At 40.1% G+C, this 21,497-nt stretch overlaps 2 protein-coding genes across 5 annotated transcripts in view; one reads left to right on the top strand and one right to left on the bottom strand.

Moving 5' to 3' along the window:
- Positions 1 to 2,591: 2,591 nt before the first annotated feature.
- Positions 2,592 to 7,055, bottom strand: SOWAHC (sosondowah ankyrin repeat domain family member C). The gene has a single exon (XM_030310253.1). It carries the CDS (start codon positions 6,896 to 6,898, stop codon positions 5,261 to 5,263), a length of 1,638 nt encoding a protein of 545 aa, XP_030166113.1. The 5' UTR covers positions 6,899 to 7,055; the 3' UTR covers positions 2,592 to 5,260.
- A 195-nt stretch (positions 7,056 to 7,250) lies between these two features.
- SEPTIN10 (septin 10) overlaps positions 7,251 to 21,497 on the top strand; it is a 66,536-nt gene continuing 52,289 nt past the window's right edge. Inside the window, exon 1 of one of the 4 annotated variants that reach the window (XM_030310258.1) lies at positions 7,251 to 7,729. In XM_030310258.1, the coding sequence (XP_030166118.1) occupies positions 7,703 to 7,729 (27 nt within the window). In that variant the 5' untranslated portion in view covers positions 7,251 to 7,702. Of the gene's footprint in view, positions 7,730 to 9,587; positions 9,611 to 13,490; positions 13,562 to 21,497 lie in introns of those variants that run through there. The other 3 variants (XM_030310254.2, XM_030310255.2, XM_030310256.1) reach the window with 3 other exon arrangements.

Here is a 21,497-nt window from a genome sequence, read left to right on the forward strand (position 1 = left end):
ATCATTGCCTCTTGAATGCATACTTGTTATGGACTCAATGTTTGTGTCCTCCCTAAATTCGTATGTTGAAACCTAATCCCCAATGTGATGGTATTAGGAGGTAAGGCCTTTGGGAGATGATTAGGTCATAAAGATAGATCCCTCATGAATGGAATTAATGCTCTTGTAAAAGAAACCCCAGAGAGCTCCCTTGCTCTTTTGTTATGTGAGGGCACATGGAATAGACTACTGTCTATGACCAGGAAACAAGTTCTCACCAGACATGGAATCTGCCAGTGCCTTGGTCTTGAACTTCCCAGCCTCCATAACTGTGAAAAATAAATGTCTGTTATAAACCACCCAATCTATGGTATTCTGTTATAGCAGCCTGCATGGACTAAAACAAAACTCAAAGATCACGTTTATTAATATTGGAAACTTCTGGACAGATCTCAGGATTACTCAATTATATTTATAGAAATTAAATCCAAAGCTTTTGAGAGACCTGTAAGAGTATTCTAACAGGTACTTCCAGGTTCTTTCATTAGAGCACCATAAATTTGGGTTAAAAAATTATATAGTGCTACTTTGCTGGATAACTTACTTCATTCAAAGTCAGGCCAGTTTTGGCTAAACCCTTGGTCAGAACAGATATGGCCTAGAGCAAGGTTTATCAAGACAGAATCAGGCACAAGGATGCCTTAAATCTATTTTAACTTCTCAGGTGCTCATGTAACCTCTGATCAATTATTTCCAAGGGCTATGTTCTACCTCCTAAGACAGGCCACATCATGTTTAAAGTGACTATTAGAAATTTCTCTAAGCTAAACTAAATTTCATCTCTATTCTTTTGCTTTTTAGGGTTTCACAAAGTAGTCATTTGTATACATGATAATACTTAGAATATTTAAAGCCAGTTAAAGTAGATTCTCCTAGGGATTATGTACTTGGATCAACTTGTAAGGTAAAACTTTCTTATAATGAAATTTACTCATGAAAATCTTCTAAGTTGCTCACAAAGTAAAATCCTATTAAAGCCTATTTTACCTCCTGGGTTGGAATACTGTTCTTTTGGCTGGTCTGCAAATGAAGTAGTTGACTAGTATTTAGGAGCCAGATCCTATGAAAAATACTTACTTTTATTCATTTGGCAGAAGGGCATATCTCTGAACTTATCCATATGATGCAACATTATGAAATATTTCTTTAGCGTTTTCTATTTTTAAAAAACCCACTTATCATCTTCAATATACTAGGTATTGTGCAAGAGTTGGAACTTGTCTCATATTCCTCACCAATAAATGTGGAAAAATAGACACCTTTTTAACTGAATGGGGAAGCCTCTCCTGAGATGAAAATGAGTTTTAAAGAGAAGATTAAGGAGAAATAAGTATAACATGAGGGGCGCCAGGGTGGCTCAGGCAGTTGGCCGTCCGGCTTCTGCTCGAGTCATGGTCTTGCGGTTCGTGGGTTCGGGCCCCACGTTGGGCTCTGTGCTGACACCTCAGAGCCTGGAGCCTGCTTCAGATTTTGTGTCTCCGTCTTGCTCTGCCCCTCCCCTGCTTGTGCTCTGTCTCTGTCTCTTAAAGATAAACATTAAAAAAAATTTTTTTAAGTATAACATGAAAGTGATACTCTACAGAGGAAAATAATTGAAAAAGATGCAAACAACTCTACTGCTGAATCTTGAAAAATGAGTTCACAAACTGTCATCTTCCTGCTTAACTTCTAACGTTATTTCACGAAAATCTGGCTAATCACTGAAGGAACAATGCTTTGCAGAAAATTCCCAGAGTATTTATTTTTAGGAATAAATTCTAAGAAACTCCAAATAATTGCCTTCCTTCAGCAAAATTAAAAAAAAAAGTTTTTCACCAGGATTAATTACAGAGATCTTCAAGTGGACTATTCAATGAATCCTTTTAAGATGCCTATTTCTAAGGAAAGAAGTCATTCTAGAAACAGAAACTAGACTTCAGTTCTTCAGTGGCACTGAAAAATATTTTATAAGTTGTCATAAAGCAAGAGCAACAACAAAAATCTCCAAAACCAATCATAATGGGATCTTCCCAAGTGAGCCATGGCTGACAATTACATCAAGGTTTCTGATGCATCCCTTTGCCATCAGAACAGAGGTGAATTTCGTTAAAATGAAGATCAAAGTATTTCCTTGGTGAGGAAATGGGCTCATCAATGTCCAAAGATTAATGGATATTGAAGAAAATTGAAAAAGGTATTCCCGTATCTTTCCTAAGATCTGGTCTGGATAGGAAGGGCTCATAGTTAGCTGGTGTGTGCATGAACTACAGCGTTGTTTTTTTTTAAGGTAGTGGTAAAAGTACTACCTTCTGTCCAAGTGGATTCCTCTATCATTGAAGACAAACTACAATAGTTTTGCCAAAATTAGGCAATTGGAAGTGCAGAAAATATAATGTGGAACAGCACTGAATCTTAAAATCTTACTAACTGCTATTTACTTCGTGACCCTGAACAGTCATCGGCTTTCATTCCCTTTTCAATTTTAAGGGACAGGAAAGGGATCAAATAAATGTGAACTTCAAAAAGCATTGTATGAACTATAAAGGACTACAAAGATTTAGACAATTCAGAGAAAAAGTCTAGTGTGAACCTTTTATTTTGACAAAACAAATTTTTACAAATTATACACTCTAAACTCCCAAAGTTTCACTCATTTAAAATATAAGAGATGAGGCATCCTGGACCCCAAGATTTCAGGCATGAATAAAATAGTACCAGATTTTCAATTTATATAAGCTAGTTGCATTTTACATACTATAAAAGTGAAGAGAATTGTGACAAGCATTCACTAGTTTCAAATGTACCTATAAGACACGTGGGCAACTTGGGTTTTTTAACCACACAGCTTCATATTAACAAATATCTAAGTAATTGACATATATATTTCCATTAATGGCAGACACAACTCCACAAAATCAAATTATATGAATAATTTGCTTTTAATAATCTCAACTTGGAAACTGAAAAATTAGAGGAATGTATAGTTAAGTAGCTGAAAATGTTATACTTATGGCACACAAGCACATCATGACAAGGAATGCTAGAAGTTGTTCCCCTCAGGAATGAATTTGAAAATTTAAAGTATATTTTATTGAAAAGCTAATATCCTTAGTGTGAAAATCAGGTTAAATGAAGTGTTGACTCAATCTCTAAAGATCCAGTAAATTATAGATTTTGTGCAATTAGTTACTAACATACACATTTCAAGATTAATACTGATTTCAATAGAACATTTAGATAGTTCTGAAGTATCTACTTTTTATAGTTGACTTTAACTACACATGTCAATGAAATGTAAGATTCCTCAGTGGGAAGTTATAAAGCTTGTCAGGCACTAGCTACAGGTAATATGTATAGGATTCAGAACAAATGGCTGCTTTTCACCTTCAAAGAGCCCCCTTTTAATTTATACAAAATTAGACTGTTTTTACCCACATGTATGCATAAAAGTGTTTGTCAAATGTACACAGTCCATTTCCATAATCCTAAAACAAAACAGGCACACAAATGGATAATAGTTTATATGTTTTATGTGAATATTTTTGATACACCTTTAAACAAATTCAATTGCTATCTAGAGAGGTGTAACAAACTTGGTACAAATCTTTGACTTGGGAAAGTAAAGATCTAAGAACTCTCTAAACTCTGCAATTCAGTGTGATTCATATACTGGTTCACTCACTCTGCAAGCTGTTAACTCACTCCTTAATCTCTAGAGGCTGCAGGTACTTATGTTTCAGCAATTATGAGACCAAAAAGACTAAGGGAGAAGGACTTGTTAGAATTAGTCTCCCACAAAATAGTTTTGAATCTAGTTACAAATTGATTTAATATGCTTGTGAGTTAAATTTTATAATAATTATAAAGACATTTACTCTAACAAATTTGAATGAAATGTAATTAAGGACTACACCCTTAATTTTAATGAAAGGCATTTTTCATTTACATACAAAGGAATTCAATAGCCAGCAGCATTTAAATACAGATATAGTTCCATCTCTTCTCTTTTCCCTTTTATAAAGTGCTATTTTTAACTGGGTAGATTTACTATCCAGCTTTTCAGTAACTTCACTGTATGTCTCTAATAGATTCAAGGAAACACTGAAAAATTGAAAGTCTTTAGTATTAGAAGTATTTGCAAACATTGTACAAAGCACAGACTATGAATGTATTTTATTAATAAAATAAAAACTGTACCTTATGTGAGAATCATTAAGTTGATTTAATAATTACTTCACAGAAGCATAAGCTGACTAGCATTTATGCCAATTTTTGCTAGTCCTCTAAACCAGAAAACAGCTTCTGTAGGCAATTCAACTCTAAGCACCACCAAACAGGGTCATGTCAAATAGAACAAATGATCCCCAGAATAAAAACTCTGACAAATTTAGACTGTTAGACTAGCAAAACAAATTACTGAGAATCAGAATCAGAGGCAACATTTTACTTAAAAGTACCATAGGTCATCAAGTGTTTTCTTTAAATAAAATTTTGTGTAGTTATTAATAATGTACCTTAACACTAAGTGCAGTGGTCTTAGAGACAGTTAAAAGAAAACCAGAGTACAGATTAACTTAAAAGTGAATGCTGCCTATTTCTTTAGTTCAGTAACTAAAGTTGAAATTGCTATTTAAAAAATAGCTGAGCACTACCTAATACAAACAGGATACCATTTTTACTCACATTATTCTCTAAATAGCTTTTTGTATTTCAACTTTGACCTGACCTTCAGTAGTATCTCTACTGTATCTACTCTAAAGCCAAATGTAATTAGTAAAAAACAAAAAACAAAAATCAGGGCAGTATGTAGTTTTGTTCACACTTAAAATTTCATTACAATTTGCATTTCTTGTCACTCTTGGAAGAGTAACCACTTTTAAAAACAGAAACATAAAAGCGCAACATTCCTTACTTTGCATGGCATCCAGTAATGGTAAAATCAAAGGATCCCTTAATCATCAATTCTGTACACCCAATTTAAATACATTTCCAGTCCTCAGAAACAGGGACTCCAGGGCAGAGGGGTGGCATATGGAAAAGAGGTCTAGGGCAAGGTTTGATGAAATCACTTGGAAATTTACTTCACCCAGAATGCTAGATTATGGTAATTCCTCCCACCCATTCCAACTTCCCAAGTCAGAATGCAGAATTTAACCTCTTATCTGGTCTTACTTTCTTGCCTACTCCTAGTATTCTATTCCTGAAAACAAATAAACCTAGAATTTTCTAAAAGAAATTATTTTTACCCAAATACATTGGACTTCGGTCTCAATTTGAATGAAGATGAGTGGCTTTTAAGAGCCCGGTCCTCCTCTTCCTCCTCTCCTTCCTCCAGTAGCTGCTCTGGGTCTCTGAAAGAGGGTGTAGTGTGGATGATCTGGGTTCGGAAGCGGATTTTGTTGAGTCTGGGTTTTATTCGTCCACTAGAGCTGCCGGAGGCCTTGCGACCTGGATCCTTTGCTTTGCCTCCAGCCCATCCCTCAGTCAAGTGGTGGTGGTGGTGGTGGTGATGGTGATGATCCCCTCCATCCTCTAAGACATGTGAGAGTTTGTAGGTGATGAGGTGTGAAGGGAGCACCTTTGAAAGCCTCCATCGCCCACCCCCGCTGCCAGTGGCACTCTCTCCATCATCCTCATCCAGGGCTCCCACCAGGTTCTTGATCTCCTCAGCGATGCTCTGACTCAGGTATTGAGAGGCCTTTTTCCCACTGTAGTCCCTAATGTCCACGTCTGCGTCGTAAGCCCCCACCAGCAACTTCACCACCTCCACGTGCCCGTGCATGGCAGCTAAGTGCAGAGCAGTGTAACCTCCGCTCGTCCTGGCGTTAATGTTCACTGGCAGCTGGTGTTTGTTAGCGAAATTGACCAGCATGGCAAGGAGCTCCTGTCTGCCATGCTTGGCGGCCCAGTGCAGGCAGGTGAAGCCAGTTATAAAGTCCCTCTTGGCCAGCAGGCCGGGCTCACAGGTGAGCAACCCTTCCAGGCTATCCCACTTGCCGTCAGAGGCTGAGAGCATCCAGGCGTGTTCCAGAGGGTCCAGCGTCACGGAGCCCCCACCGCTGCTCTCCTCCTCTGCCGACGACGAAGCGACGGATGCGCTGTCTGAGTCGCCCCCGCCTTTGCCGCGTCCTCCCCCAGAGGAGGTCCCCGCGCTGCTGCCCCCAGGACAGACGCTCCTCTTCAGCTGCGGTGAGCTGCCCATCACAAGGTCCCTAAGGTTCTGGCGCGTAGATTTTGGGGTGGTGACGCCGCCGCCGGGGGAGCTGCCCGCGTCCGTCTCCTCGCAGCCATGGGGTGGGGGCTCTAGGTCCTCGCTGGGCCCGGGGTCCGGTCCCCGGGGGGAAGGCTGGACCTCGCGCTGAGAGCTTTTCCTCCGGGCCCCGCCGCTCAGCGGCGGCCCGCTCAGGCTGTCGCCAGTCAGGCTTGGCGGCCCAAGCTCGGCAGCCGGTGTCTCCCCATGGCTCTGCTCGCAGTCTGGACCCGAGGACGCCTCGGGAGACGCCACCTCTGGGCACAAGCCGCCTTCCTGGGTCTCGACCCGGCCGTCGGGCGTCCTTGGGGCGCCGCTACTGGACTCTGGCTCTACGGTCACCGAGATGCTGGGCAGGTCACGCGAGGGCGCGGCTTCTGACTGGGGGGGTCCCTCGCAGAACCTCTTTTTAAGGTGCACGTACTTAGAGCCGTCAGCAGGGTCGGTGCGCACCGTGGCCACGGCATTGACCAGTTCCTTGAAGAGAGCGCGGGCGCGGGCGCGCTTCTCCGGCTCGCCGCCCAGAGCACCTCTGAAGTGCTGCACCAGCTCGGCGTGCCGGGCCCGGCCCCCGCGCTCCGCGAGGAAACGCAGCACGGCCTCTGGGCTGAGCTCCACGGGCCCCTCCATCCGTGGCCGCCCTGCTCCTCCCGCGGCGGGTGGCTCAACCCGGCCCCATCGCGGCCCGCTTGAAAACACTGGCTTCTGAGGGACGTAGAGTCCAATCGCCTGGCTCCAGTGGATTCTTGCCAGAGCGTCCTCGGCAGGAGACGCCGCCACCGCCTCACTGGGGCCGCGCCCCTGGGGAACACCCCCCCCGACAGCCCCGCCCCTACGGCTTCACCCCGCCCCCCCAAGACCGCCCACTTCCGGTCCCCGCGCTGGCCGCTAGCGCGGCTTCAGGCCGGCCGTCGGCGGGCACGCCCCCCCGCCCCATGGCCCGCCCACTTCCGGTCTTAGCGCGGGCCGGCAATCACTGCACCCACCCGCCGCCTGCTGGCTGGGTTTTTTTCCGCGCGTCTTTCCCCTAAGGTCCTGAATCTCTTCCAGTCACTCTCCCTCCGCTTGGGTTTGTAGTCTTCTGAGGCGTCGAGGGGATACTCCTGAGAGAGGCTCCCTTCGCGCACGCGCGCAACTATTTGGCGCAGTTAATGTCGCGCGCCCTGCCTGGAGGGGCCTTAGCCCTCTGGCTTTCTGCCCTCGCGTCTCTGAGGCTACTAGACTTGGCCCCTCCCCTTTCCCCGGACACCCCTACCCCCCTCTCCCGCGGAGGCTGGCCTCGCCCGTTACACCGCCTCCGGTCCGCGCCCCGCGCGTTCAACTCTTCCCGGCGCCCCTTTGCTCCTTTCGCGGTCGGGACGCTACGCTCGGGGGCCCGGGCTGAAACCCCACTTCGCTGAGACCCCAGCCTCCGCTCAGCTCCCGCTCGGGACCATGACCTCTGAGGTGGCGCGGCATCTGGTGAGTCCCTGTCGACTCCTCACGACCCCTCCGCTGCCAAGCGCTGCCCCCTCCACCCTGGGCCCGACTCCCCGGGCCGCCGCCCCGCCTTTCCCAGGGTCCCAGCGTAACTTCCTCAGTCCGGAGCTTGGGGCCCCTTAACACAGTCAGGCCCCGTCCAGTCGTGGCCGGGATTGTGAGCCGCGCCGCTCCTCAGCTCCCATTGCCCTCTCGGCCGGTAATCCCTGGGCTCCCGAGGCCGGATGGTCCGACCCTGCTGGGAGAAGGGATTCTCTCTTAGCGCGGGAGGCAGGGAGCGGGGCTGTTCCCGCTGCCAGAAGCGGAGGCACAGGGCGGACTCCCCAGCCTCCCGACCCCACGTTGCTGGAGTGGCTGGGAGTTTTTTGCACGGCTTCTCTGTCTAGCCAAAAGTTAAATCTGAAACAGCGATTGTGGATCCATCATTTTTGTAACGGTTTTGGAGGCACAGATTAATGCAATAGTAGTGTAATATTTTACATTTGTATACTCTTCCCTTACTCTTTACGATTTGAGCCTTTTTTGTTTGTTTTTGTTTTTTGCTTTGGCACCGTTGAACCTTAAAATGATGTATGTGACTAATTTGTTCAATGTTTTATACTTTTTTTTATTTTTTTATTTTTTTACTTTAGAGGGAGAGAGAGCAGGGGAGAGGAGCAGAGGGAGAGAGAATCTTACCCAGACACCCTGATCAGCTCTGGCCCGAGGCAGAACTGGATCCCAGGACCCTGGAATCATGACCAGAGAGGAAGAGTGGCATGCTCAACCACTGAGCCACCCAGGCACCCACAATATTTTATACTTTTAAAATCACTTATATATTTACCTCACTTGATATAGTAAGCCAGTGGCTCCCAAAGTGTGGTCACAATTATTTTTGTAACAATACCAAGCTGTTATTTGCCTTTTTCACACTCTTGCTGTTATGAGCATAAAACGAGTTTTCCAGAGGCTACATGATGTGGAATGACCTCACCATTCTGAGGGCTAATGTGTGTACTTGTCCTTTAAAAAAAATTTGTTTAGAGGTGCCTGGGTGGCTCAGTCTCTGGGACTCTTGGTTTCATCTCAGGTCATGATCTCATGGTTGCCTGCCCCCCCCCACCCCCCCCCCTTCCGTGTTGGGCTCTGCACTGACAGCATGGACCCTGCTTCGGATTCTGTCTTTCTCTTCCCCTCCCCTGCTTGCTGTCTTTGTTTCTCTCTCAAAATAAATAAACTTAAAAAAATAAGAAATTTCTGTTTTAATTAATAACACTGTAAATATTAATGGTTGTAAGCCAGGTAAGCAAAAGCTCTATGTGGGCCTGAGACCAAAAAGTTTGGGAATTACTGGTCTAAGCTCTTAAATTAGATTGTGGAAACAGAGTTCAGATTGTAGCCTGAGAGATTAGGTGATGTGTGGAAAGTTACACAGCCAGTTTCTTTGATAGATCCTGGACAAGGATTTTTCTCCCTGATTCAGCCCAGGTCTCTGGACACTTTAGTCACATGTTTAGAGAAATATCAGTTTTTCTGTCTGAACTGCATTACAGTTGCTTTGTGTGCATGTGTGGGTGAGGAAAATATTTTATAAACTCATTCACAGTCATCTTCAGAATTAAACTTGAGCTGAAGAGATCACTTCATTTAATTGGTGTTGGATTGCTTGTCAACTGCTGTACTTATTTTGCAATAGTAAGTGTACTTTTATTTTCTAGTTAAACTTTTTATTTTGAAGTAATTGAAGATTCAGGTGCAGTCTTGCAGTTAAGAGATAATGAGAATCCTCTGTACCATTTATCCAGTTTTTTTTTAATAATAACATCTTGTAAAACCATAGAACAAGACCACAACCAGGACGTTGCCATTGATACTGTGAAGGTAAATTTCCATCATCACAGCATCCCTCAACTTTCCCTTTTATACCACATCCACTGCATTTCTACCTCACTTCCTCCTTAACCCGTGACAGCCACTAATCTTTTTTATTTCTATAATTTTCTTATTTCAAGACTGTTATATAATGGACTCACATAGTATATAATCTTTTGGAATTGGCTTTTTTTTCATGGAGCAAAATTCTCTGGAGCTTTCATCCAGGTTGTTGGATGTGTCATTGAGTTGCTCCTTTTAATTGCTGAGTAGTATTCCATGGTATGGATATACCACCTTTGTTTGAAGGACATCTGGTAGTTCCATTGTTGGGCTACTATGAAGGAGGTTTCTATAAACATTCCAGTATAGTAATATATAATGTCACCTAATGAAAACATAAGTCTTCAGTGGATGGAACTGGAGGGTATTATGCTAAGTGAAGTAAGTAAGGCAGAGAAAGACAGATATCATATGTTTTCACTAATGTGGATCCTGAGAAACTTAACAGAAGACCATGAGGGAGGGGAAGGGGAAAAAAAAGTTAGGAGGGAGTGAGGGAGGCAAACCATAAGAGACTCTTAAATATTGGGAACAAGCTGAGGGCTGAGTGGGGAAAGTAGGGGATGGGCATTGAGGAGGGCACCTGTTGGGATGAGCACTGGGTGTTGTATGGAAACCAATTTGACAATAAATTACATTTAGTATATATATAAAAAAAGAAAACATAAGTCTTCAGTCCTCTGGGATAAATTGCCAGGAGTGTAGTTGATGGGTCACATGGCAGTTGCATGTTTAGTTTTAATGAGAAACTGCTAAACTGTTTCCCAGAGTTTCTGTACTGTTTTCCATTCCCACCAGAGATGTTATGAGGGATCAATCCACATCCTCATCAGCATTTAGTGTTCCTATTTTTTATTTAGACATTCTGATAGGTATATATGTATGTATGTATCACAGGTATGTGGTTTTAATTTGCATTTCCCTAGTGGCTAATGATATTAGCATCTTTTCATGGGCTTATTTGTCATCTGCATATTCTCAAGTGAAATGTCTCTTCATTTCTTCAGCCCATTTTTGAATTGGATTTTGTTTACTGTTGATTTTAGAGTTTTCTTTTTAAATATGTTCTGGATGCTAGTCCTTTCTTGATACATAGTTTGCAAATGTTTTCTCAGTCTGTTGTGTTGTTGTTGTTGTTGTTTCATCCTCTTAACAGAGTCTTTTGCAGAGCAAAAATTTTCAATTTCGATTAAATCTATTTTATGTTTTTCCTCCTATGGATTATACTTTTGGTGTCAAGTCTAAGAGCTCATTGCCTAACCCTGGATCTCAAACGTTTTCTTATTTTTCTCCTAAAAGTTTTGTGGTTTGTGTTTTACATTTAAGCCCATGACCCATTTTGAGTTAATTTTTGTATAAGGTATAAGACTTAGATCAAGTGTAATTTTTTGGCCTATGGATGCTCCAATACCGTTTATTGAAAATGTTGTCTATCCTCTATTGAATTGCTTTTGCCCTTTGCCAAAAAACCATTTGAACATACCTGTGTGGATCTATTTCTGGGTTCCCTATTAGCACTAGCACATAGTCTTGATTCTTGTAGCTATGTAAGTTTTGAAATAGAGTAGACTTATTCCTCTCACTTTATTCTTATTTTTTCAGAAATTATTTTGGCTATTCTAGTTACTGTGCCTTTCATTATAAGTTTTAGAATAGTCTTGTCTATATCTACAGAGAATTTTGGTAGGATTTTGATAGGAATTGTATTAAATCTGTATATCAATTTAGGGAGAATTGAAGTCTCTACTATGTTGAATCTTCCAATTTATAGACATGGTATCTCTTCCAATTTCTTTATATTTTCTCTCATTTCTTTCATCAGCATTATGTAGTTTTCAGCATACAAGTCCTGTATGTTTTACTAGATTTAAACCCATTTCATTTTTTAAGCAATTGTAAATTGTATTGCATTTTTAATTTTATTGTCCACATATTCAGTGTTAACATGTGAAAATACAGTTGATTTTTGTATGTTTATCTTGTGTCCTTTGACCTTACTGAATTCATTTATTCTAGGAACTGGGATTCCTCCTAGATTCCTTGGGATTTTCTTCATAGAAAATCTTGTCATTTACACATAGAGACAGTTTTATTTCTTTCTTTCTAGTCTGTTTGCCTCTTGCTGCCTTATTATTTTTTTTTTTAAATTTTTTTTTTTCCAACGTTTATTTATTTTTGGGACAGAGAGAGACAGAGCATGAACGGGGGAGGGGCAGAGAGAGAGGGAGACACAGAATCGGAAACAGGCTCCAGGCTCTGAGCCATCAGCCCAGAGCCTGAAGCGGGGCTCGAACTCACGGACCACGAGATGGTGACCTGGCTGAAGTCAGACGCCCAACCGACTGCGCCACCCAGGCGCCCCTCTTGCTGCCTTATTTATGCTGGTTAGGACTTGTAACATTATTTGAATAAGAGTGGTGAGAACAGACATCCTTGCTTTGTTTGTGATGGGGGGAAAACATTCAGTCTTTTATCACAGATGTAGATTTTTTTGTAGATGTTCTATCAAATTCACGAGGGATTTTGGTCTGTAGGTTTTTGTATTGTCTTTATTTAGTTTGGTATCAGGGTAATAATAGTTTCATAAAATTAATTGGGAAGTGTTCCCTCCTTTTTCTGGAAGAGACTGTATGTATAGTATTGGTGTTAATTCTTCCTTAAATGTTTGATAGACTTCTTTAGTGAAACCATATGAGCGTGGAGATTTCTTTTTTATAGTTTTAAAATTACAGATTTAATTTCCTTAGTTGTTATGTGGCTATTAATATTATTTCATATTGGGTGAGTTGTGGTAGCGGGTGGTTTTGTGATCCATTCCTTCTAAGTTGTTATTTTTATGTGTATGAAGTTGTTAATAATATTCCCTAATATTGATGTCTTTGGGGCCTGTAATAATATTCCCTGTTCCATTATTTTTTTTTTTAATTTTAATGTTTTATTTGTGTGAGAGAGAAAGGATGTGGGTGGAGGGGAGGGGCAGAGAGAAGGGGGTGGGGTGGGGACAGGATCTGAAGCTGGCTCTGCACTGTCAGCAGAGAGCCTGGATGCTGGGCCTGAACTCAGAGTGTGAGGTCTTGACCTGAGCCAAGTCAGACACTTAACCACCCGAGCCACCCAGGCATCCCTCCCTGTTCCATTCCTAATAGGGTTATATTGTGTCTTCTGCCTTTCTTGGTTAGTCTTGTTAGAAGTTTGTCAATTTCATTCATCTTTTCAAAGAACCTGCTTTGTTTCATTGATTTTTCTCTGTTGTTTTTCTATTTTATTTATTCATTTATTTTAAAGTTTATTTTGAGAGAGAGAGAGAGAGAGCAGGAGCAGGGGAGGGCAGAGAGAGAGAGGGAGACAGAGGATCTGAAGCAGGCTCTGTGCCTGATGCAGGGCTTGATATCACAAACCGTTAGATCATAACCTGAGCGGAAGTCTGATGCTTAACTGAGCCACCCAGGTGCCCTTGTTTTTCTGTTTTAAATATAACTGATTTATGATCTTTATTTCCTTTCATTTGCTTGTTTTCGGTTTATTTTGCTCTTTTTCTAAGTTTTTTTTTTTTTTGTTTTGTTTTTTCAACGTTTATTTATTTTTGGGACAGAGAGAGACAGAGCATGAACGGGGGAGGGGCAGAGAGAGAGGGAGACACAGAATCAGAAACAGGCTCCAGGCTCTGAGCCATCAGCCCGGAGCCTGACGCGGGGCTCGAACTCCCGGACCGCGAGATCGTGACCTGGCTGAAGTCGGACGCTTAACCGACTGCGCCACCCAGGCGCCCCGCTCTTTTTCTAAGTTTTTACGGCAGACCTCAGATCATTGATTTGAGACTTCCTCATTTCTAATATATGGACTTGATGGTGTGAACTTTCCTCACAGCATGGCTTTAGCTGTGTCCCACAAATTTGGGTATGTTTTATTTTCATTTTCATTCTACCTTTATTATTTAAAGAGTTATATTAAATCTCGCTTGATACTCAGGTTTCCAGGTTTTTTTTGTTTTGTTTTTTTAAGAGAAGAGGACATCAAGACTCTGTAAGTTTTGTATTTTGCTGATGGAATCATAGCTGGTGATGGTGAGATCTGCTCTTGGCATATTGTTTCTGCCAGTCTCCAGGATGCCCCTTATTAGTAATTGCATAAGTTTTATTTCAAAAGATCTTGACTATATAGTTATATATTGCTGACTGCGATAATAGATCTTGAAATAACATTAACTACCTTTTCCTTTCTCCTGAGAAAAGCACCTATAAATTCCCACTTACCAAAACTTTTAAATGGTATCCATATTTTTTCAGTTCTTATCTGTATTTGTCATTTCCTCTTTCAGCTGCAATGCTTCAGAACTCTTATGTTTCATTTTTAGTTATCTTTCAGTGAGGATGTTTGTATCTTAGAGGCTTCCCTCATATTATTTTCCATTTCAAAGTTGTGATTCTTAATTCTTTACTTTCATGTCTTGGAATTAATGACCACCTCAGTGCTTTGATGTATTTTCATTTCATCATCTGGAGAGACTTCTTTCCTACTGATCCATATCCTATAATCATTATGGGATAATGAAAGACCAAGTTCCTTTCTCACCTTCTCTAAAACTTTTCCAGAGAATTCTAATCCTTGACAATCTGTCATACTACTCGTTTGCCACTTAGTCACATGCTACCTTGTAATACTTCCTAACTTATGTTTGTATTGTTACTTAACTTTTTGCATCAATTAAATTGTAATGAGCCTTGCATTTTCCCCCTCTATTAAATGATCTGTCTTCAGGAAGAGAGCCTGTAATATTCTTTGTATCCTTCATAGCCATGATTTTATATTGTTGAGGACAGATGTTGATTATATTTTATTTTTTTTTTAATTTTTTTTTCAAGATGTTGATTATATTTTATATGGAAAATAAGTTCACCTTGAATCATTTTATTCTTGTTCAATGTTAAATGCTTAAATTATGAATTCTTGTAGGTAGCCAGGAGCTATTTCTTAGTCTACATTTATGCTTTCGTGAAGCTCCACCTTCATCCAGGCTGGACATAGATAGTGTCATACCTTTTAGGTATTTCCAGACTGATTTTGATCCTAACATAGTCCCAGACTATACCTATTTGTACTGGTATGTATGTATGTATTTCAGTGTGTGGAAGAGGAGGAAGAAGAAGGGTGCTTTTAAAATTTTATATTTTACTACAAATAGATTTTCTCTCTTTAGGAATATGTATCAGACCTCATTTTTAACCATATTAAATATAGCTTTCTCTGCTTAAGATTTTAAGTATTCCTAATACAAAATACCTGATTCTAAAAGCTCTTTTACTGGGAACTTTAATTTTTACAATTTCTTGTCATTTATTGGAAGGAAATTTGATTTAGATGATGCTGTATTTTAAAAATTTACTTAACACCTTGTAAGATATGTATCTACTACTGGTTTGAAGATCAGGGAAGTAGGAATCACATTTATAGTTTCAATAACATAAATAAAAGATTAAAAACTCTCATTTTAAATACCTTTAAAATAAATATTATGATGTAGTAGACTGGGATATAGCATTTAGATTTTGTTAGTATTACCTTTAGTAAATATGCATGTTATGCTCTAATATTCTTCCCATTTTTGAAAATTTATCTTTGGCAGTTACACTTATTTGAAATTAACTGCTCTTTTTTGCATTTCTTAGCAAGTATAGAGATTTTTCTTTTTTTTAAAGTTTTTTTTTATTTTGAGAAAGGGGGGGCATGCGTGGGTGAGGGGCAGAGATAGAGGGGGAGGATCCCAAGCAGGCTCCACATTGATAGCTCAGAGCCTGATGAGGGGCTTAAACTCAAAAATGCAAGATCATGACCTGAGCCAAAATCAAGAGTCGAACGCTTAATGGAATGAGCCACCCAGGCACCCCAGTCTAGAGATTTTTCATTGAGGATTTAGCTAAAATAATTTATTTTATTTATTTTTTTTTTAATTTTTTTTTCAACGTTTATTTATTTTTGGGACAGAGAGAGACAGAGCATGAACGGGGGAGGGTCAGAGAGAGAGGGAGACACAGAATCGGAAACAGGCTCCAGGCTCTGAGCCATCAGCCCAGAGCCTGACGCGGGGCTCGAACTCACGGACCGCGAGATCATGACCTGGCTGAAGTCGGACGCTTAACCGACTGCACCACCCAGGCGCCCCTTAGCTAAAATAATTTAAATATAGTAGAACTCAAAGTTCATTCCAGAATATCTTCTTTTTTTTTTCTTAGGAAGACGTCTTTATTGCTAAATTTAATGGACACATTTTATTAGTTATTTAATATTTCAGAATTTCTTGTTGCTGGTCCCTTGTTTAAAACAATTCCTCCCCCTTCAAGATGTCATAACTGTAGGATTTTCTTTCTGTTTTCTTTTTTTAAAAAATTATTTCCTTATGTTTTAAATTTTATTTATTTATTTATTTATTTATTTATTTATTTATATGAAATTTATTGTCAAATTGGTTTCCATACAACACCCAGTGCTCATCCCAACAGGTGCCCTCCTCAATACCCATCACCCACTTTCCCCTCTTTCCTCCCCCCCCCCCCATCAACCCTCAGTTTATTCTCAGTTTTTAAGAGTCTCTTATGGTTTGGCTCCCTCCCTTCTAACTTTTTTTTTTCCTTCCCCTCCCCCCATGGTCTTCTGTTAAGTTTCTCAGGATCCACATAAGAGTGAAAACATATGGTATCTGTCTTTCTCTGTACGACTTATTTCACTTAGCATAACACTCTCTAGTTCCATCCACGTTGCTACAAGAGGCCATATTTCATTCTTTCTCATTGCCCAGTATTATTCCATTGCTTCTTTTAAAGGTGAATTTTGTTTGCCAGTCTTTTTTTTTTAGAGAGAGAGAGAGAGAGAGAGAGAGCAAGCACGAGCTGGGGAGAGGGGCAGAGGGAGAGAGAGAGAATCTCAAGTGGGCTCCATGTTCAGCTCAGAGCCCCAGTCAGGGCTATATCCCATGATCCTGGGATCACAACCTCAGCCGAAATCAAGAGTTGGATGCTCAACTGACTGAGCCACTCAGGCACCCCTCCCTTGTTTGCCAGTCTTAAAGTTGTTCAGTATTATATTTTGGCAGCCCCCTTTTCCTTCTCTGTTTTGTTCAATTTAAATAATGTTACGTCAGATGTACAGGTTTCCCTTTGGCTCCCTATAAACCATATTATCATAGACAAATGAAGGTGTGTGATTACAGTTTTACCTAGAGAAGTCTTGAGTCCTGGAACAGTGCCAGGTGTCTTAGTACATGATCCCTTTAGACCTTGGTTTGAAGAAACATGGTTACCATATTCTCTCAGTAACCATGAATTGATTACATTGGGAATTCTAGAATTTTCAGTTTCTTTCAGTCTGTTTTTTCAGACACTAGATCATTTTAAGTTACAGAGTAAATAAATTGTTGGGGCAAATTTTAAAAAGTGAACTGGGTATTGAGGCTAGAAAGGAAGGTAAAGGCAAACAGCATGTGAAAGATTTTTGAAATGTATCCTAAGGGAGATACAAGCTGAGGAGAAGGACCCTAGGCTTTAGAATTTCACTTCTACTTCTTTCTCTTATAGGGGAAGATGCTTGAAAACTGAAGTGACAGGAAGTGGTAGTTTCTGTGATAGGAACATGGGAGAGCTAAGGCTGTAGAACCTCTATTAGGGGAGAGGGATAAAGATAAACCCTCTCAGCCAAGTTCCATTTAAGGCTGTCCCAGGTCTTTTTCCATTTAAGGAATCCTACATAATCTGATACTAAGCCTGAGACAACTGACAGATGTAAAAAAGTAAGTATATGGCAGTATTTTAGAGATTGCATAGTCATCATTTAGTTAACAAAAGATAGGTCCCAGAAATGCTTATGACCAGACGTAGAAATTAGATAGGAGACACAGGATTATTTGCTGGAATATCAGACTTGAGTAATGTATTAAATTGAAAAATAAACTAAAATAATGCCATATGTTGAACAAAGTAATATATACATAGGAAGAAGAAGGGGCTACCATTGGGAAAGAAAAGATAATTGTATTTGAGATTTGGATGTGGGGTAAGGCCCTGCAGGTCCTTGCCAGGTATAATGGGTGCTCTAACCCCTTCAAGCTAGTTTCAGACAGCCTATTGTCATATGACCCAGGGGTTTACCAAAGAGAAGATGGGAGAACCATGAGACATCTTCTCTGATCTCCTTTTACCTCTCCTCTTAAGAACTAGGTCAAGTTTATCCTACCTTCTGTGTGAGCTATGCTTATAGAGACAGCAAGGAGTCCTGTTATTCTGTTTATCATGATATGTGTAGAAAGGTATTTTGTGAGTCATCTGTATGCTGTTTTTTTCATAGATGAATATAAAATGTGCACAGCCATATTTTTCTTAGTTGAATGTATACCTTTTAGCTGGAATGTTACTTTGCACTGCGGATTAAGCCAGAAATGATTGAATCAGTTTTGAAAATAAAAAGATATCTTTGTTTTTTTTTTTTTAAATGTTTATTTATTTATTTTGAGAGAGAGTGAGAGCGAATGGGGGGAGGGGCAGAGAGAGAGGGAGAAAGAATCCCAAGCAGGCTCTGCACTGACAGTGTGGAGCCCGAGGGAGGGCTCACGAACTGTGAGATCATGACCTGAGCCAAAATCAAGACTTGGATGCTTAACCAACTAAGCCACCCAGACGCCTGAACATGAGATGCCTTTTAATTGTATTTACCAATCAAGAGAAAATTCACTTAAAATTTTTTAAGGTTTTTTTTTTTTTTAAAAACTAAAGTGAACTTTACCCATTATTTTCAATTTCTTTGTACATACTTTTACTTTTTTTAGTGGTCTAGTAATCTTTAAAGATCTTTGCAAAAGTTAAAGTATTCAAGATACATTTTTATATGGTTTTCTCCTTTGCTGCTTTGAGTAAATCCACTAGGGTAATTGGATAATACCAAATGCTAAAGTGCATTCACTGTGACAAGTACTTTAGTTGTAATATCACATTTATCTTCCCAACCCTAGGAGCTCAGAACTGTTATTTTCATTTTGGAGGGATGAGGCTTAACTTTCTCAAATTTTGCTGAGAAGTCTTGTTTTGTTTATGTTGTCGTTGTACCTCCTTGTCCCAGGCCCTCCTACATGGCTTTGGCAGTTATTTAGTGCTCCAACAGTTTGCGTCTGTTGCCACCATAAGCAATTAATTCTAACAGCCTTCTTAAGCCATACATTTATACTGATGTCATGTTAATTCTTCTCTACTGTGACATGGGCCATTGGGATCATTTCTAGGGGATCTCTGTTTTGGGAGAAGACAGGCTGCTTGTCATATGGTAACAGAGATTCTGTTGTATAGAAAAGAAATCTAATTTGCAGTTTCCACCTAACTCTGAAAGCCAAAAGAACTTCATACTGAATTGTAATTTGAGCAATTGGAGAAAATAGTTTAATCTCCTTTTGCATTTGCTTATTTTGGTGTATATTTACTTTTTTATTGCTGCTTACAAATTATCATTTATTGTCTCAATGACCTAGTTTATCCTCACATATTCTAAGTTTTTGTTAGCCTCTGCTTTCTCGTGAATTGATTACTTATGTTTAGTTAGAAAATTTTGTTATATCTTCATAAATTAAGCTTTTTTATTGAGGTATAATTTATGTGTAGTGAAATTTACCCTTTTTTATTATAAAGTCTTAGGAGTTTTGATGAACACATACAGTGTAGTGTGTAACTACAACTATAATCAAAGATATAGAACATTTCTATCACCATTTCCATCCCCTGTTATTCCTTTGTGCTTCTTTGTAGTCCTCCTCCATCTCTGACAATCACTGATCAGTTTTCTGCTCCTGTTGTTTTGCCTTTACCAGAGTGTCCTACATATGGAATTATTGTAGCCTTGAGCTGGCTTCTTTCACTGAATGCAATACTTTTGAGATTTGTCCATGTTGTTGCATGTTCCTTTTTATTGCTGAGTAGTATTCCATTGTATGGATGTGTCACAGTTGAGTTTGTTCATTCTTTATTTGAGGAATACTTGGGCTGTTTCCAGTTTTTAACAGTTTTGAATAAAATCACTGTGTACATTCACATACAGGCTTTTATGTGAATATAAGTTTTTTATTTCATCTGGGTTGATATCTAGGAGTAAGATTGCTGAGTAGAATGGTAGGTATGTATTTAAGAAGCTGTCAAACTGCTTTCCGAAATGTTTGTACCAATTTGCCTTCCTAACAATAATGACTGAGAGCCCTTGTTGCTCTACATCTTTGCCAGTATTGTTAGTTTTTTAAAAAGTCATTTTTATAGGTATATGGTCATATCTTGTAATTTATTTGGCTTTATCTAATGAGTCAGATGATGTTGAGCTACTGTCATTTGCTTATTTGCCATCTCTGTATTCCTGGTGAAGTATCTGTTCAAATATTTTCCCATTTTTAAAATTAAGTTATTGTATAATTATTGAGTTGTACAAGTTTTAAAAAGATATATATTTCTCATATTCCTTTATGATATAAATAATTTACAAATGTTTTATCAATCAAAGTATGTGTCTTGAGTTTTCATTCTCTTAACAGTGTCTTGAAGAGCAGAAGCTTTTTTGGTTTATTAGGTTCAATTTATCATTTTTTTCTTTTATGGATCATGCTTTTGGTGTGGTAGCTAAGAAGTTTTTGTCTAACCTAAGGCCACAAGGTTTTATGTATACAATCTGTTTTGAGTTAATTTTTGTATATGTTACCAGTTCCTTTTTTGTTTTTGTTTTTGTTTTTTGGGGGCAGATATCGGAATCTTAATTATTCTGGCACCAGTTTTAAATTTTTTTTTAAATGTTTATTTTTTTTTGAGAGACAGAGACAGAGTGCAAGTGAGGGAGGGGCAGAGAGAGAGAGAGAGAGAGAGAGAGAGAGAATCCAAAGCAGACTCCAGGCTCTGAGCTGTCAGTGCAGAGCCTGACGTGGGGCTTGAATTCATGGACTTCGATATCATGACCTGAACTCAAATCTGATGCTTAACTAACTGAGCCACCCAGGCGTCCCTCTGGCACCATTTTTAAAAAACACTATCCTTTCCACATTGAATTGCATTTGCACCTTGTTGGAAATCTACCCTCCCCTCTCCTTTGACTGCTCTGGCTCACATCACTCTCTTTCCTTCATGATATTGACCATACTTTGCTTTCTTGTTTAACTGCCTCCTCTTCACTAAGCTCCTTGAGAGGAGGAGCTTTTGTATGGGACCAAGGATAGAAAGGGTATCCAAGCAGAGGTAATGATAATTGCTGGGGTAGAACTTTGACATGTCTGAAAACATGCCAAAAGGGGTCATCAAGAACAACATGAAGCTGCAGAAATAGATGGTGGTCAAATCCTGTAGGGCCTTAGTGAGGCCATAGTACCAAAGGAGACTATGGTCTAGGACAAAAGGATTGGCATAGAGAGGGAACAGGGCATCATCACACTGTGATACTCCTTTTTGCCAAAGTGTATAAAAGAGGGGCAATAAAAAACTTCATTTATTTATTACCTGTGTCATGTTTCACAGCTCCCTAAAGAGTTCTGCCCACTGCTTTTCTTGGGTTAAAATGGATTAAGCCTTCCTTACGTATTGGTTATTTTAGTCAGAATATAGTAATATTTTACTAAATTTACATGTGACTAAACTTTTCCCAGAGGAGATTTGTGAGAGCTGTGTTTCAAGGATTCCTGTCACTAATGGATACCTCTTGTAGCACAAAACCTGGAGATGGCCTGGTTGACCCTTTACTCCTCATTGCCACTTCCAGATCATTCTCCTCTCCTCCCTAAACATTCTCTCTTGACTTTCAATCAGCTATCCCACTGTATACTCACTATCTCTCT

This window comes from Lynx canadensis, chromosome A3 (genome assembly GCF_007474595.2).
Source record: "Lynx canadensis isolate LIC74 chromosome A3, mLynCan4.pri.v2, whole genome shotgun sequence".
NCBI lineage: Eukaryota > Metazoa > Chordata > Mammalia > Carnivora > Felidae > Lynx > Lynx canadensis.